The sequence below is a fragment of the Pteropus vampyrus genome, unplaced genomic scaffold (genome assembly GCF_000151845.1).
Source record: "Pteropus vampyrus isolate Shadow unplaced genomic scaffold, Pvam_2.0 Scaffold68, whole genome shotgun sequence".
NCBI classification, from domain to species: Eukaryota; Metazoa; Chordata; class Mammalia; order Chiroptera; family Pteropodidae; genus Pteropus; species Pteropus vampyrus.
This window is the reverse complement of record NW_011888849.1, coordinates 5,872,490-5,884,830: the sequence shown is the minus strand read 5'-3', so window position 1 is coordinate 5,884,830 and position 12,341 is coordinate 5,872,490. Positions and strand designations below refer to the sequence as shown.

At 34.4% G+C, this 12,341-nt stretch overlaps 1 protein-coding gene across 1 annotated transcript in view; it reads left to right on the top strand.

Moving 5' to 3' along the window:
- The window catches only part of A1CF (APOBEC1 complementation factor), a 46,527-nt gene extending 39,317 nt beyond the window's left edge, over positions 1 to 7,210 (top strand). Inside the window, exons 8-11 of the mRNA XM_011361645.1 lie at positions 2,053 to 2,072; positions 3,050 to 3,186; positions 3,904 to 4,061; positions 7,059 to 7,210. Of these exons, the coding sequence (XP_011359947.1) occupies positions 2,053 to 2,072; positions 3,050 to 3,186; positions 3,904 to 4,061; positions 7,059 to 7,210 (467 nt within the window). The remainder of the gene's footprint in view (positions 1 to 2,052; positions 2,073 to 3,049; positions 3,187 to 3,903; positions 4,062 to 7,058) is intronic.
- Positions 7,211 to 12,341: the final 5,131 nt, after the last annotated feature.

Sequence of the window (12,341 nt, the reverse complement as noted above, 5' to 3'; positions counted from 1 at the left end):
AGAGAGAGAGAGAGAGAGAGAGACTAATTAGCATAACATACTGTGAGAGAATGCTGAATATTGAGTTTCATTGTTCTATTATAGGCTCTTTTTTTTTTAGTTATAAATTACAGCACCTTAAAATATCTTCTGCTAAAATGCAAAGATTCTGAGAGTTATTAATAATTATCAACCAATACCTTAAATAAAATAATATGAAGCAAAGTTCAGTTCAAAATAAATGTTAATTTTGTGTGAGCCAGGTTGGTTAGCAAATGAAGAATAGTCACGACGGGAAATAGACCATTTAGAACATCTTTTCTGGAAAATACAGCATTTAAGAGAAAACATCATACTATCTATGGTGATATCATTACTCATATTAACTATGAGGTGCCATATTCATATCAAATTAAGTCTTCTACAGTAATTATATTTGGGCAGTGGCATTGTGGTGACTTTTTATTGCTTTTATTTCACAGTCCTAAGTTTTCAGGTTCCTGCATGAGGTTGCGGTTTTTATTATTGGAAACTTAAAAGTTATAGAAGTTGTTCCAATATGGAAACTCGATATCAAACAAGCTTAAAAATAACACAAAACAGGATCCATTTTAACCCTTAGACTGTTTCCTGTGAATGTGCAATGCATACTGATCCCTCTGCAGAGACTCATTAGCTGAATAACCAATATCCAGTTGTTCACAGCTATAGTTTGTGTATTCTAAAGGAAACTTCTCTATTCTCGTCCCAAAGGTATAAGCCTAAATTTATGGATGTAGCTTTACTGTTGAGATCAAATAGAAAACTTGGTTTTCTAAAAGCTCATCGTCAGTATTTTTTTATTGAATTAATGGTTTTCTTATACACACAAATTAGTTCATCTAAGGTTTAATTGCCTACCAGGCAATTAAAAAAAAAAAAAAAAAAAGAATGCCTATCAGACTGGTAAACAGCAATCATTTGTTTGTTCAAAACCCATTGATTGGGCATGCATTATGCTAGGCTCTGGGGATGGAAAAGTGAATATAACACAATCCTTGCTATCAACAATTATATGGCACAAAATAAATAATCCAATTAAAAAATGGGCCAAGGACCTGAAGAGACATTTTCCAAAAAAGATATATAAATGGTTAATACATTTAAAAAAGGAAGAAATCCTGTCATTTGAGACAGCATGAATGGACCTTGAGGGCATTATGCCAGGTGAAATAAGTCAAACAGAGAAAGACAAATATTGTATGATCTCACTCATATTGGAATTTTAAAAAATCCAAACTCATAGAAAAAGAGATTTGTGGTTACCAGAGGTGGATTGCGGGGAGAGGAGAGGGAATGAGAGGAAGGTGGTCAAAAGGTACAGACTTTTAATTATAAGATAAATAAGTACCAGGGGTGTGATATACAACATGATGGCTATCATTAATACCACTGTATGATACATATGAACATTGTTACGAGTAAATCCTAAGAGTTCTCATCACAAGGAATTTTTTTGTTCTTTTTTATTATATCTGTATAAGATGATAGATGCTAACTAAACTTATTACAGTAATTATTTCATAATATATGTAAGTCAGATCATCATGCCGTATACCTGAAATTCATACAGTGATGTATGTCAATCATATCTCAATAAAACTGGGGGAAATTATATGGCAGTTCAGTGAGAAGATACTGTCACATACACAGATAATTATAATAAAATCTAATAAGTGCCATAATAAAGCTCTGCTCAGAAAACACAAAATTAGCCATTCAATATACCTTGGGTTAAAACCCAAAATAAGGAACCTACTTAAAGTACTGAGATACTTAGAAATCTTTTAAGGAAATAAAAACACAATAATCATAAATTCTGTATAATAGTTCTAAGAGCTGCTATAGCATGAGTAATAATATCTGCTTTTTATATTAAACCCAGGCTAGAAATTGGTCATGCTTTATATTAATATGTGACTAACCATCTGTATCAACTAACAAAAGTTCTTTAATTTGTCCCTGAATTTCTATGACTATGGATTAGAAACCAAAGTTAGAGTTGACATGTGTCTACCCCATTGGCATAAACAGACAGGCAGCGTATCTACCGGGTAAAGAAATTTACTTTTACCCAGGAACCTTAGAGAATGCTCTGTAGATGACAAACATGCTACAAAACTAAGAGTATTAAAAGAAAAAGTTAATAGAGAAGATAAGAGCAATCTACAAATTTAACATACTGGAAAATGTTATGCTATTGAGCTGGATTAGTGTTAGAAAAAAATGAAATGAGCTCCATAGATTCATCCTGGGACATTGTTCTATCCCAAAGAGTTATTTTTTCAGACTTAGGCCTTTTTTTTGTACATTTTACTGAATCGGCTGACTATTAGGAGCATTGGGTCTCGTAGGCCACCAAAATTGGCTTCAGGATGATGAAAATTTATGACTTTAGGCACAATTCATTTTGGAATAATATAAGAAGAAAAAATACAGGAAGATGCTATAAATCAGTTCATTGTAAAAATAACCAGAAGTGATGTTTTATAAAGATGTCGCCACTGTCAATACTAATCTATTAATGCTCATCAATAAATACTAACCCATTAAACTTTAAACTCTATGTTTATGAAAATGTGAAATTAAAACCCTATTATAAATAATATGATATAAGAATATACTGTATTCTTGGTTATTTTCTCTAAACCATTATAAACAGAAGGTTGAAGGTAACAATGAGTAAATCTCGCCACACAATATTGAAATATCATTTTTAAAAAAATGGAATAAATATATCGAACAAATCATAAAATCAATCTATTGGTAAAAAGTTAAAGCTAATGGACTAAACTAAAAACATATTAGAATAAATAGTGTGAAAATGATTTTTATGAATTAATAGATCTAACATTTTAAACAGAGTTCAAATCGAGTTCATATTAAATTTTAATGAGTCATTAAACCATGTGGCATTTTATATCTTCTCATTATTAGCTTAAACTCTGAAGAACAGAGTTGAAAATCTGAAAGCTGGAGAAATAATGCAAATGTGACATTTGAAAGGGAAATCATTTTTTTACTCTTGTAGATATTAGAAGAAATTTGTCAGAAAAATAACTGGGGACTGCCAGTATATCAACTGCACTCTGCCATTGGACAAGATCAAAGACAACTATTCTTATACAAAATAACCATTCCTGCTCTGGCCAGCCAGAATCCTGCAATGTGGGTATATTCTCCAAATTCCTAGTCATTTAGATTTTAGAATAAGAGGCTCTTGTAAATTAAGCGTATTGTATCACTATCTAAATAAGATAAAAATATTCAAGTCTACTACTTACTCATTTTTTATTAAATGCAAATGTTGATATGTGTAGTTGGGATATATGTGCCAGCTATGAGACTGGCATCTCAAAGCCTTCAAATTTCATATAGACAACGAAGACCAGGTAGAATAATCAATCAATGGAAAACCATAGATGTAAAATGTAATAGAAATGAAAACTGTAGCTCATTCTTTTTTCTGCATAGTGTTTACATTGAACCATATAAAATTGCCATTTACACACAATAACATCATTTCTTGTCATTTAAATTTGGACCAAAGATACAACCTCTCTGTTAGTGAATATTACCTTTCAGATTTTATCTCGAGCCTGTATTTCTACATATTTCAGGAATCATTGTGTTTCATATGTACCATAGAAAAACCATGTAATGAGTTACGAGTCTGCTCCAGGAATATTATCAACCACTGATGCTGTAGGTCAGTTCACAAATATTCCTACATGTTTATATATTTGGAAGATTTAATAGCAAAGAGAATGATGAATACCCACACAAAAACCTATTATCTTATCATCTTGAAAAACTACCACCTTAGATTTCTATCTGTCTCGTTAGCACAAGTTTAACATGCCTACCCTGACCTATGCTTTCCAGCCATGCTTTCACACCTCCGAAGCTAAGTGCCTATGTGGATGAAGCAAAGACATATGCAGCTGAGTATACCCTGCAGACCCTGGGCATTCCAACTGATGGAGTGGACGCTCCCACTACAGCTGTTGCTGCTGCTGCTGCTTCTGCTGCTGCTTTTCCGGGTATGGAAATATTGCACCAGAAATGGCACCCTGCAGAGAGTGTTTGGGAAACCCGTTTGTTGGTACATTGGACTCACAGAGTTGTTTGTGAACTCCACCTACAATAAATCTGATTTACACCATCTGTGACCAAAAAGAATTTGCCAAATAAGTGAACCATTAAAATATGAGGCAAGAGAATTGAGCTGGGCAGCAGAAGTGGGGTCTGTCTGGTCTTGTCTCAGCTTTAACAGCTGTGTGATCTTGAATGAGTCAGTCTCTCTGTATCTGATTTGCTTCAGTTGGAGTTGGTTTTTACTTTTAGCAAGAGAGGTTGGAATTGCCTATTAACAGCTAATATTTACTTGAACTCTTACTATGTGCCTGGCACTCACTTCAATGCCCAGCATGCTTTATATTATATCAGTAATGCTCATGACACCACAAGAGGTAGGTAGGTTCTATCATAATGCCCATTGTGCAGATGAAGAAATCAAGTACTGAAAGTCTTTCGGCCAACATCTATCAGTTTTTAAGTAATCCTTGGGCTCCCTCCCCAAATCTGATCTTCAATTTTATTCTTATTACTTTGATTTTTGAAAGAGATATGTAGATTACATTTTTTCTTAAATTATTTTATATCAAAAACTGTGTGTGTGAGAGAGACAGAAAGATACAGAGAGAGAGAGAAAGAGAGAGACAGAGAGACAGAGAGAGAGACAAAGAGAGAGAGAGAGAGAGATCCTTTCAATATGTGCACAATCAGACTTTCTTTTATCTATTCTATAATTTTGGTCTACTGCATGTGCTGATTGCTTAAAATAAAGCCTATGTGTAGGTCAACATGCCTTCAGGGTTACATTTAAAACACTTCCACCCATTTATTTATACCCATAACAAATGCTGACAATTAAAAATGAGTCCTCTAAAGATTAAAAAGGACCAGACGAGAAATTTCTTTGGGAATCTTTTCCTCAGCATTTAGCCTAACTCTACTTTTAGAAGTAAAAAACAAAAAAGTTTTTTTTGTTTTTTTTTGTTTTTTAGAGAAATTTGTCATTCTGACTTGTCATTGTGTCAGTGTACTCCCATAAACCCAAATCAGATAGTTCTGACTAGACCTGGAAGAATGACATTTCTATTGATTGATTAATTCATAAATTGGTTATATGAAGGTGGGCGAACTCTATATTTCTCACATCTATAACACCTGGAGCTCACTGTCGTTTTTTTTTTACTTCTCAAAAATTGCAAATATATCCTCCACTCTGGCAAGTGAGCTGGAACTGATCATGCTTCACATGCGAATATGACCTCAATTCCAGCTTTGTTCTGTAGAACAGGAAGATGCGTAGTGTGCCCCTGAGGGGTTACCAAGGCAACAGCTGCCACTGTGGAGGGCAAGATCTCCTCTGGGCTGTCTGGGGCCGACCGCCTGACACTTGCTCTCCATAAAACAGGGTGTTGACATGTCTGTCTACTGGAGATGTGTGCCAGGACTTCTCAGTTCTTAGAAAAGTTGAACCCTGTCTTGTAGAAAGCTGTACCTTAAAGACACCTAACTAATGTGCTATAAAAATAAATGAGCCTCTATCAGGGAAATTTTAAAATTTGATTTCACATTGAAAGGATTTGATTTTACCCAAGAATGTTTTATCTTACCCTCACTTTTATTTGCTCCTGCAAGAAGTAAATAGATATTTAGGGCATGAGAGTTGTCTTGGAAATGCCTAAGAATTTGATAACTTCTCTTATAACCTTACTGTGGAATCAAACAGAGAACAATAGGCTACAAGGGAAGAATCTGTTTGAAATGCAAATATTATTACACTTTAAGAAATCAGCCAAACTGGAAAAGAAAATTAGAAATCCTTAGAGATAAAAATCTATGCTATACACACATACACACATACATTGGTTACTCACTCACTCATTTACTTTAGAAATACCGTTTTCCAAAATTATGGAAGTAATTGTTAACACATTTCTCATATCCTTGGAAAATGTACCAAACTTCACTAGTGCATTAGTCAGCATTACTGCCCAAAGTGCACAAGCCAAAGAGTGGATTTAATTTTTTTAATAGTCCAGCCAGCTTCCTGCCACCGCCTCCTGAGGAGCCACCAGAAAGAAATCAATATGTCTGAGATTGGGCAGACTTCCATAGCACACGAACTAAATGAGCTTTTGTTTTTTAAATCAGATCCCCATTTGTTGCTCAAGTATACTTTTCTTGTCTCCCTTTTTCCTGTTATCTTTTACATTTTTTGGATCATCTCAGAAACACCTAGGTTTTGGTCTAAAACACTAATAGGGAAATATTGGTTTTAGATAATAAGTGCTATGCTCTCTCCTTCAAATGTGAAATTAATCAACTAGATATGTGATAATTTCCTTATCAGTCAAACCCCTTGGTTTTCTGAGAGTGAGGAATGGCATCAAGGCCTCCAAATACACCAAAGACAGCTTCCTGGTAGGGTAAGAAGATTTATTTGCCCTTCATAGTTAGGTCTAAATAAGGCTACGTATTTGCTTTCATGGTGCTATACTATAAAACATGCTAAAACTTTAAATATTTCTCCTGCTGGTCTATCCAGTCCCTATAGATCCTTTTTGGGTAAAGACAACAGCTTTTAACATTTCATTTAGGTAAGAGTTGGGGGTGCAGGAGAAGCAGACCCACAGAGCCCCATCCCCCATGACGTGCCAACCCATCCTCCTCTCTTTTATAAATTCTGAGACCCTCTGTAAAAGCTGTAAATCTCAAGCTTTAGTCAACTCAGCATCCTGTTAAGTTTCTGTTTCTTGGAATCTATCCCCAATGTTTCTAATTCTCTAAAAGTAAAGTGTGTTTGACCCCACTTTGGAGAATACTGTCCCCTAATGAATGAGTCTCCTGAGAGCACCTTTTAAAATGGATGTATGAGAATATGGACATATTCCAAAAAGGAAGACAATAAGCCAAAAAGAAGCAAACCAGAATCCTTTTCATGAAATGTTCTCTGCCTTCTCCTCCAGGATATGCTGTTCCTAATGCAACTGCACCTGTGTCTGCAGCCCAGCTCAAGCAAGCAGTGACCCTTGGACAAGACTTAGCAGCATATACAACATATGAGGTCTACCCCACTTTTGCTGTGACTGCCCGAGGGGATGGATATGGAGCTTTCTGAAGATATCTGTCTTTCATTTTAACAATAAGACGCACAAAACTCTATATAGAAGAAATAAACCTCCAACCCCATCCCCTGATGGTCCTTCCTATATAATACTTTTCCTAAAGTGAAGCCTTTCCTCAGACTGTATAGCTTATACTAACCATAGAATGATGATATGAGAACATTATTCCTAACGTAATCAAACATTAAGGAGCCTTTTGTCTTACAGAAAGCTAAAGAGCCGCTGCCCCAAAAAATTGTTCTTCCAAGATTCCTGAGGGTCTTGGGAGCCTGTTTATAACCCCTGATAGAGTGGAGAGAGATCTTCTAGCCAGAAAGAGTTCAGGGGCTGAGCAGACTTGAGCAGTCAGTAATGACAAAGAGATCCAAGGAAACTCCAGAGTCTTAACCCTGGCTAACAGCAGCTTTTGTGATAACACAAAGTCACAAAAAGCAGAGCGAAGGTGGGAGGATGCTTTTCAAAATGTGTTCCCCATTGCCACTACACCAGGTATGTTCGCAGGTTGAAGCTTGTGAAAGACTGTCCAAGGTTTGATGAAGTCAGCATCACTGCATGTCTAACATTTCCATCCAGTCAGTTCCATCCAGGATCTCCCTGTCCCCTAAAATCCCTGGAGACTTCCTGGAAATTGATGTGATATGTTACAGATATGGTTAAAACAATCCAGGCCTATTGTATATTAAACTCATTAGCCCATGCCTCTTTTTCCCTAGGACTCTTGACCTTCCCAAGGACCCCCACAAATATAATAATCATTACAATTTGAAATGACTTTTTCTCATTTTAAACATTTGATGTGTCCCTATTGATTTATTTTCATTTCAGCCCCATTTTGCTCATCTCTAATATCTTTAAAAAGTAAATCACATGTATAGAATATCACCTACTATTTTTTTACTATTTGGCAAATTGGCTGAAACGTCATTTCAAAGAGAAAAGTGAAGATTTATTTCTTTGATCATTTTGCAGTACCCAGACCACCATCTAGCATTAAGAAACAGTTATATTAACTTAGGTTCAGTCTTGCACTATTATTCTAACCCACTTATATTAAATCTACCGAGAAATCCTCTACCTTCCCTTCCTTTTACTTCCAATAAGTATCAGACAGCTTTAACATAGCTGAGTACTTCAGTCTTTGAATTGTCACAGGAAAATCTTACATCCATCACTACCAATTAGAAGCTGATTCTTCAGACACTCAGCAATGGTGTTACTTACCAAAAGTACCTAGGGTTTGTGGCCTCTTCCCCAGGAACGTCTGAGGGTGCTATAAAAACTGGGGTGGAGGGGAGTAGAAGGCACTACTTTCTTGCAATACTTATAAATGGTTGCTTTTCCTTCAAAACAGAAATAGTCAAAGTCCAAACACCAAATACTTATTACTGCTGCTCCAGTCTCATTTGTGGTTTAAGACATAACAGTACTACAATTTCCATTTAAAAAAATCCTTTGGCCCTTATAAAATTCTACAGAACTCGAGGGAAAACATAAGTACAAAGGCATGAAAAGAAAACTTGTCGACCCTTGAATGGAATTCTGTGATCCAAAATCAGACCAGATTCCAATGAAAATCATATAAATTCCAATAACAAAGTCCTTTTCACTTTTCAGTTCTATTAACTCCAATCAGATATCAAAGGCCTCAGTGCTACAGTTGAAACTCTGAAAGGCCTTGTGTTTTCAGCTTTACATTTTGCTTCTCACATTCCCGAGGACAGTGGTTCCCAAACTTGACTGCACATTAGAAACACCTGGAGAGCTTTTCAAACTGCTATTGCCAAGATCACACCTCATACCAATTACATCAGAAGGTCTTAGGATCAGAGCTTGGGGTCAGTATTTTTTAAAGATTTTTAGGTAGTTCTAATTTGCAACTAAGTTTGGAAACTTATATTCTTTGTATTTCTACTCTCTATCCATTAATATTTTTTCTTTTCTATTTTATTTTTGTTAAAAGAAAAATATAAGAAAATTTAAGTTAAAACGAATAGTCAAATTATATTTTATACATGTACTCATCTCATGAAAATATGAATTTGAATTTAATTTGTATTGACTTCAAACTAACTCTTGGGCCAAACTAATTCTAAAGATGAGAAAGTGAAAAATTTCTCCTTAAGCAATTCGTAAGTCCCAATTTATACTCCCCTCCCTGACCACCTTTTATACCCAAAGAGAGTAATTACAGTGTGGGCAGGCAAATTCCTAGTTGGTCCAAAAAAGCATCCCAAATTCCAAGAGCAAAGGTTTTAATGTTCTTTAAAATCTTTAAAAATAAATGGTAAAGGACATTCTACATGTCTAGTCAATGCAAAATAGAAGGCTTTATCCAGAGGAATTTTTAATTTAATCAAAATAAACAGACAATTAGTTAATATAGGAATCTCTTCATGAGAAAAATTATTATTATAGATTAAATCATAATCTCTTTTTTAAAAGATTAAGAGCAAAGACTTAAATGTACAACAATAGAATAATACTAAAGTATTACCACTGGAACACAATCTCATTACTTGCTAAAACATGAGTATTCGTGACCTTTACCTCCTGAGGACTGATTTATTTAAATGAGTGGATGTGGTTTTATTTTTTGCTGAAATTTTACTTCACTCTAGTAAAATCTAGAGAATACTTTGAATTCCATTAGAACATGTTCATAGAAAGTGTCAATGTGCCTACCATGTCATATGTTTGCATTTACTTTACTTAAGTAATGTAGAGCAAGTCCTACTATAATGAATTTAAAACTTTAAAAAATGGGATATTTATAAATCAAGTGTAGAACCAAAGGTTTATTTTGTATGATGTTTATATTTTTGGACTTCAGAATTAACACCTTTTTAATACCTATCATACCTTATTTGTATCAATATTCATTTTTTAGTTACTTCTTACTATATTACTGCCTAGAAAAGAAATTCTTTATAAAAAAATTAAAATGAGTCTAGTGATAATACAAAACATCCAAACCAATAATTTAGAAACATCTAGTAAATTAGAATTGGGTCCTAGTAAATTAAATTTTGGTAATTAATAGCTTACTAGGAATTAAAATGAGCCAATGTTACCTGGGAGGAAATGGAACGGCAGTGAGAGTAGATATTTATTTTCTTACCTGGAAAAATGCTGCCTCTTCTAAAATTCCTGTACTTCTCTCCCACCACATTAATGTAAGTAGAAGACCACCTTTAACTGCGATTCAATGTAATTCTCCTAAAGGACTAGTTTTCCCCTCCCGCCCCTGCCCAGAACTGGTATCATGCCAAACCAAACTATGTTTGGATAACAGCACCTAAAATGCTGCTAGAAAGCTACCTCATGTTAAGAAAATATTGTCTTTAAAAAATATTAAAGAGGACATATTTCCAAACCATAGTTCCGTAGCTTTTAATAATGGATGGAAATTAAATGATAACTATGTATTAATAATAGCTATGCAGGAAATTAGTTTTTGCTTGACTTAAAAGTTTTTTTAGACCCATTCTGTCAATCACATAGATGAGTTTTTCATAAATATTGCCTCAATATAATTTTTAATTTATGTTAATTTTCACTATATGTTCAATTATAGTTCTGTCTTGGACAACTGGGTCACATTTTGAATCTGTGAGGACAGGGAGATTCTCCAGGGTGCCTTTCACAGAATAGGGATCAATAAAGAAAGTTAGTATTTTGAGTAAATTGTGTTTATATTTAAAGCTAGGAAGTTGGGTAAAGTTTATTATTGTTATACAACTCCAGCCCTATACAAGATTTTCCAAAAGTAACACACTCAAAAGTGAATGGTGCGTCCCATGGTCATTTATCCCCTCCTTGCACTCATATAGAAGTTCCCAGACTTACGACTTAACCTAGAGACTTTGTACTTTTTATATTTTATAGTTACATTTTTTATATATTATAGACATATCTATTAAAGACAAAACTAAATTTCAAATATGATACCTTGAGTAACCTTTGTGATAAATATTTCAAAAGAAAAATGTTTAATAACATAATTTTGGAATTTTAATATACTTATTAGAATACAGAGAAATTAGGCCACAAAACATTGCTACGTGATATGCAACAGTTATCTACTGGGTTTTGTTAAACTGATTTTCAAATTTGATGTTGAAATTTTACTTTATTCTAGAGACATCTTGAAAATGTTCTGAGTTTTACGAGGAAGTATTCATATAAAGTTTAAATTCTCCACCAGGTGATAAGTTTGTATTTGCCAATGTGAGAAAAAAGCAAAGCAAGTCCTACTCTAATGAGTAAATTATTAGGTAGATGAAATTGACCTCCATATTCTCTCTCTTTACTTGGGAAGTAAAACATTTTTTAATATTTTATTCAATAAAATATGGATGCAAAAAATTCTACTGCCCCCCCAAATGTCCAACATTTTAAAAGCCAGCTTTTTCTTACAATGTTTTTATAGAATGTAGAATGCATAGATTCAATGGGGACAGACGTGTCTACCTTAAACTCAGAGACTCATTTCTGAGGGACTGCCAACTTTATGTGTCTCCAGTTCTCCTAAGTTTTGTAGGAAAGGTAAAAGAATACCTTGTACTTTAGCTGATAGTGAAAAGAAATTAATAACCAATCTAGAAAAAGTAATTCAGAAACTAGAAGCCTTCATTTATTTAAAAGTGCCTGGAATAAAATACAGAATGCTTTGCATTTACCTCTTCCTTGCAGACTTTTCTCCTATGTTGAGAAAAAAAAATCAAGTAGAATATCTCTCATTCTCTCTTCACTTATGTTACTTTGTCTAAGGGGAAGGGAGATACCAAGAAACAGCACTTTAAAGAAAGTAAGCTACCAGCAGGAACTTCTTGGAGACTGAAGAATGCCAACCCCACTCAGGGATTAGCAATGTCTCTCTGGTGTGACAATACTTCTGTATGTGCTAGGACAGTGCTGTTTCATGTCTGTTGTCCCACTTTATAAATATTAGTGATAGCCCTTCTTACGCTCGAATGTGTCCCAGCGCAGACAACTAATTACATAGTAACCCCATCTTTATGGCTTATTTTTTTTTAATGTGGTAAAATTGTTTTTATCCTCACCATAGCAGATGCAGCTTAAACTAAAGGGTGCAATTACTTCTGTAGTTGGGTAAGGGCAACT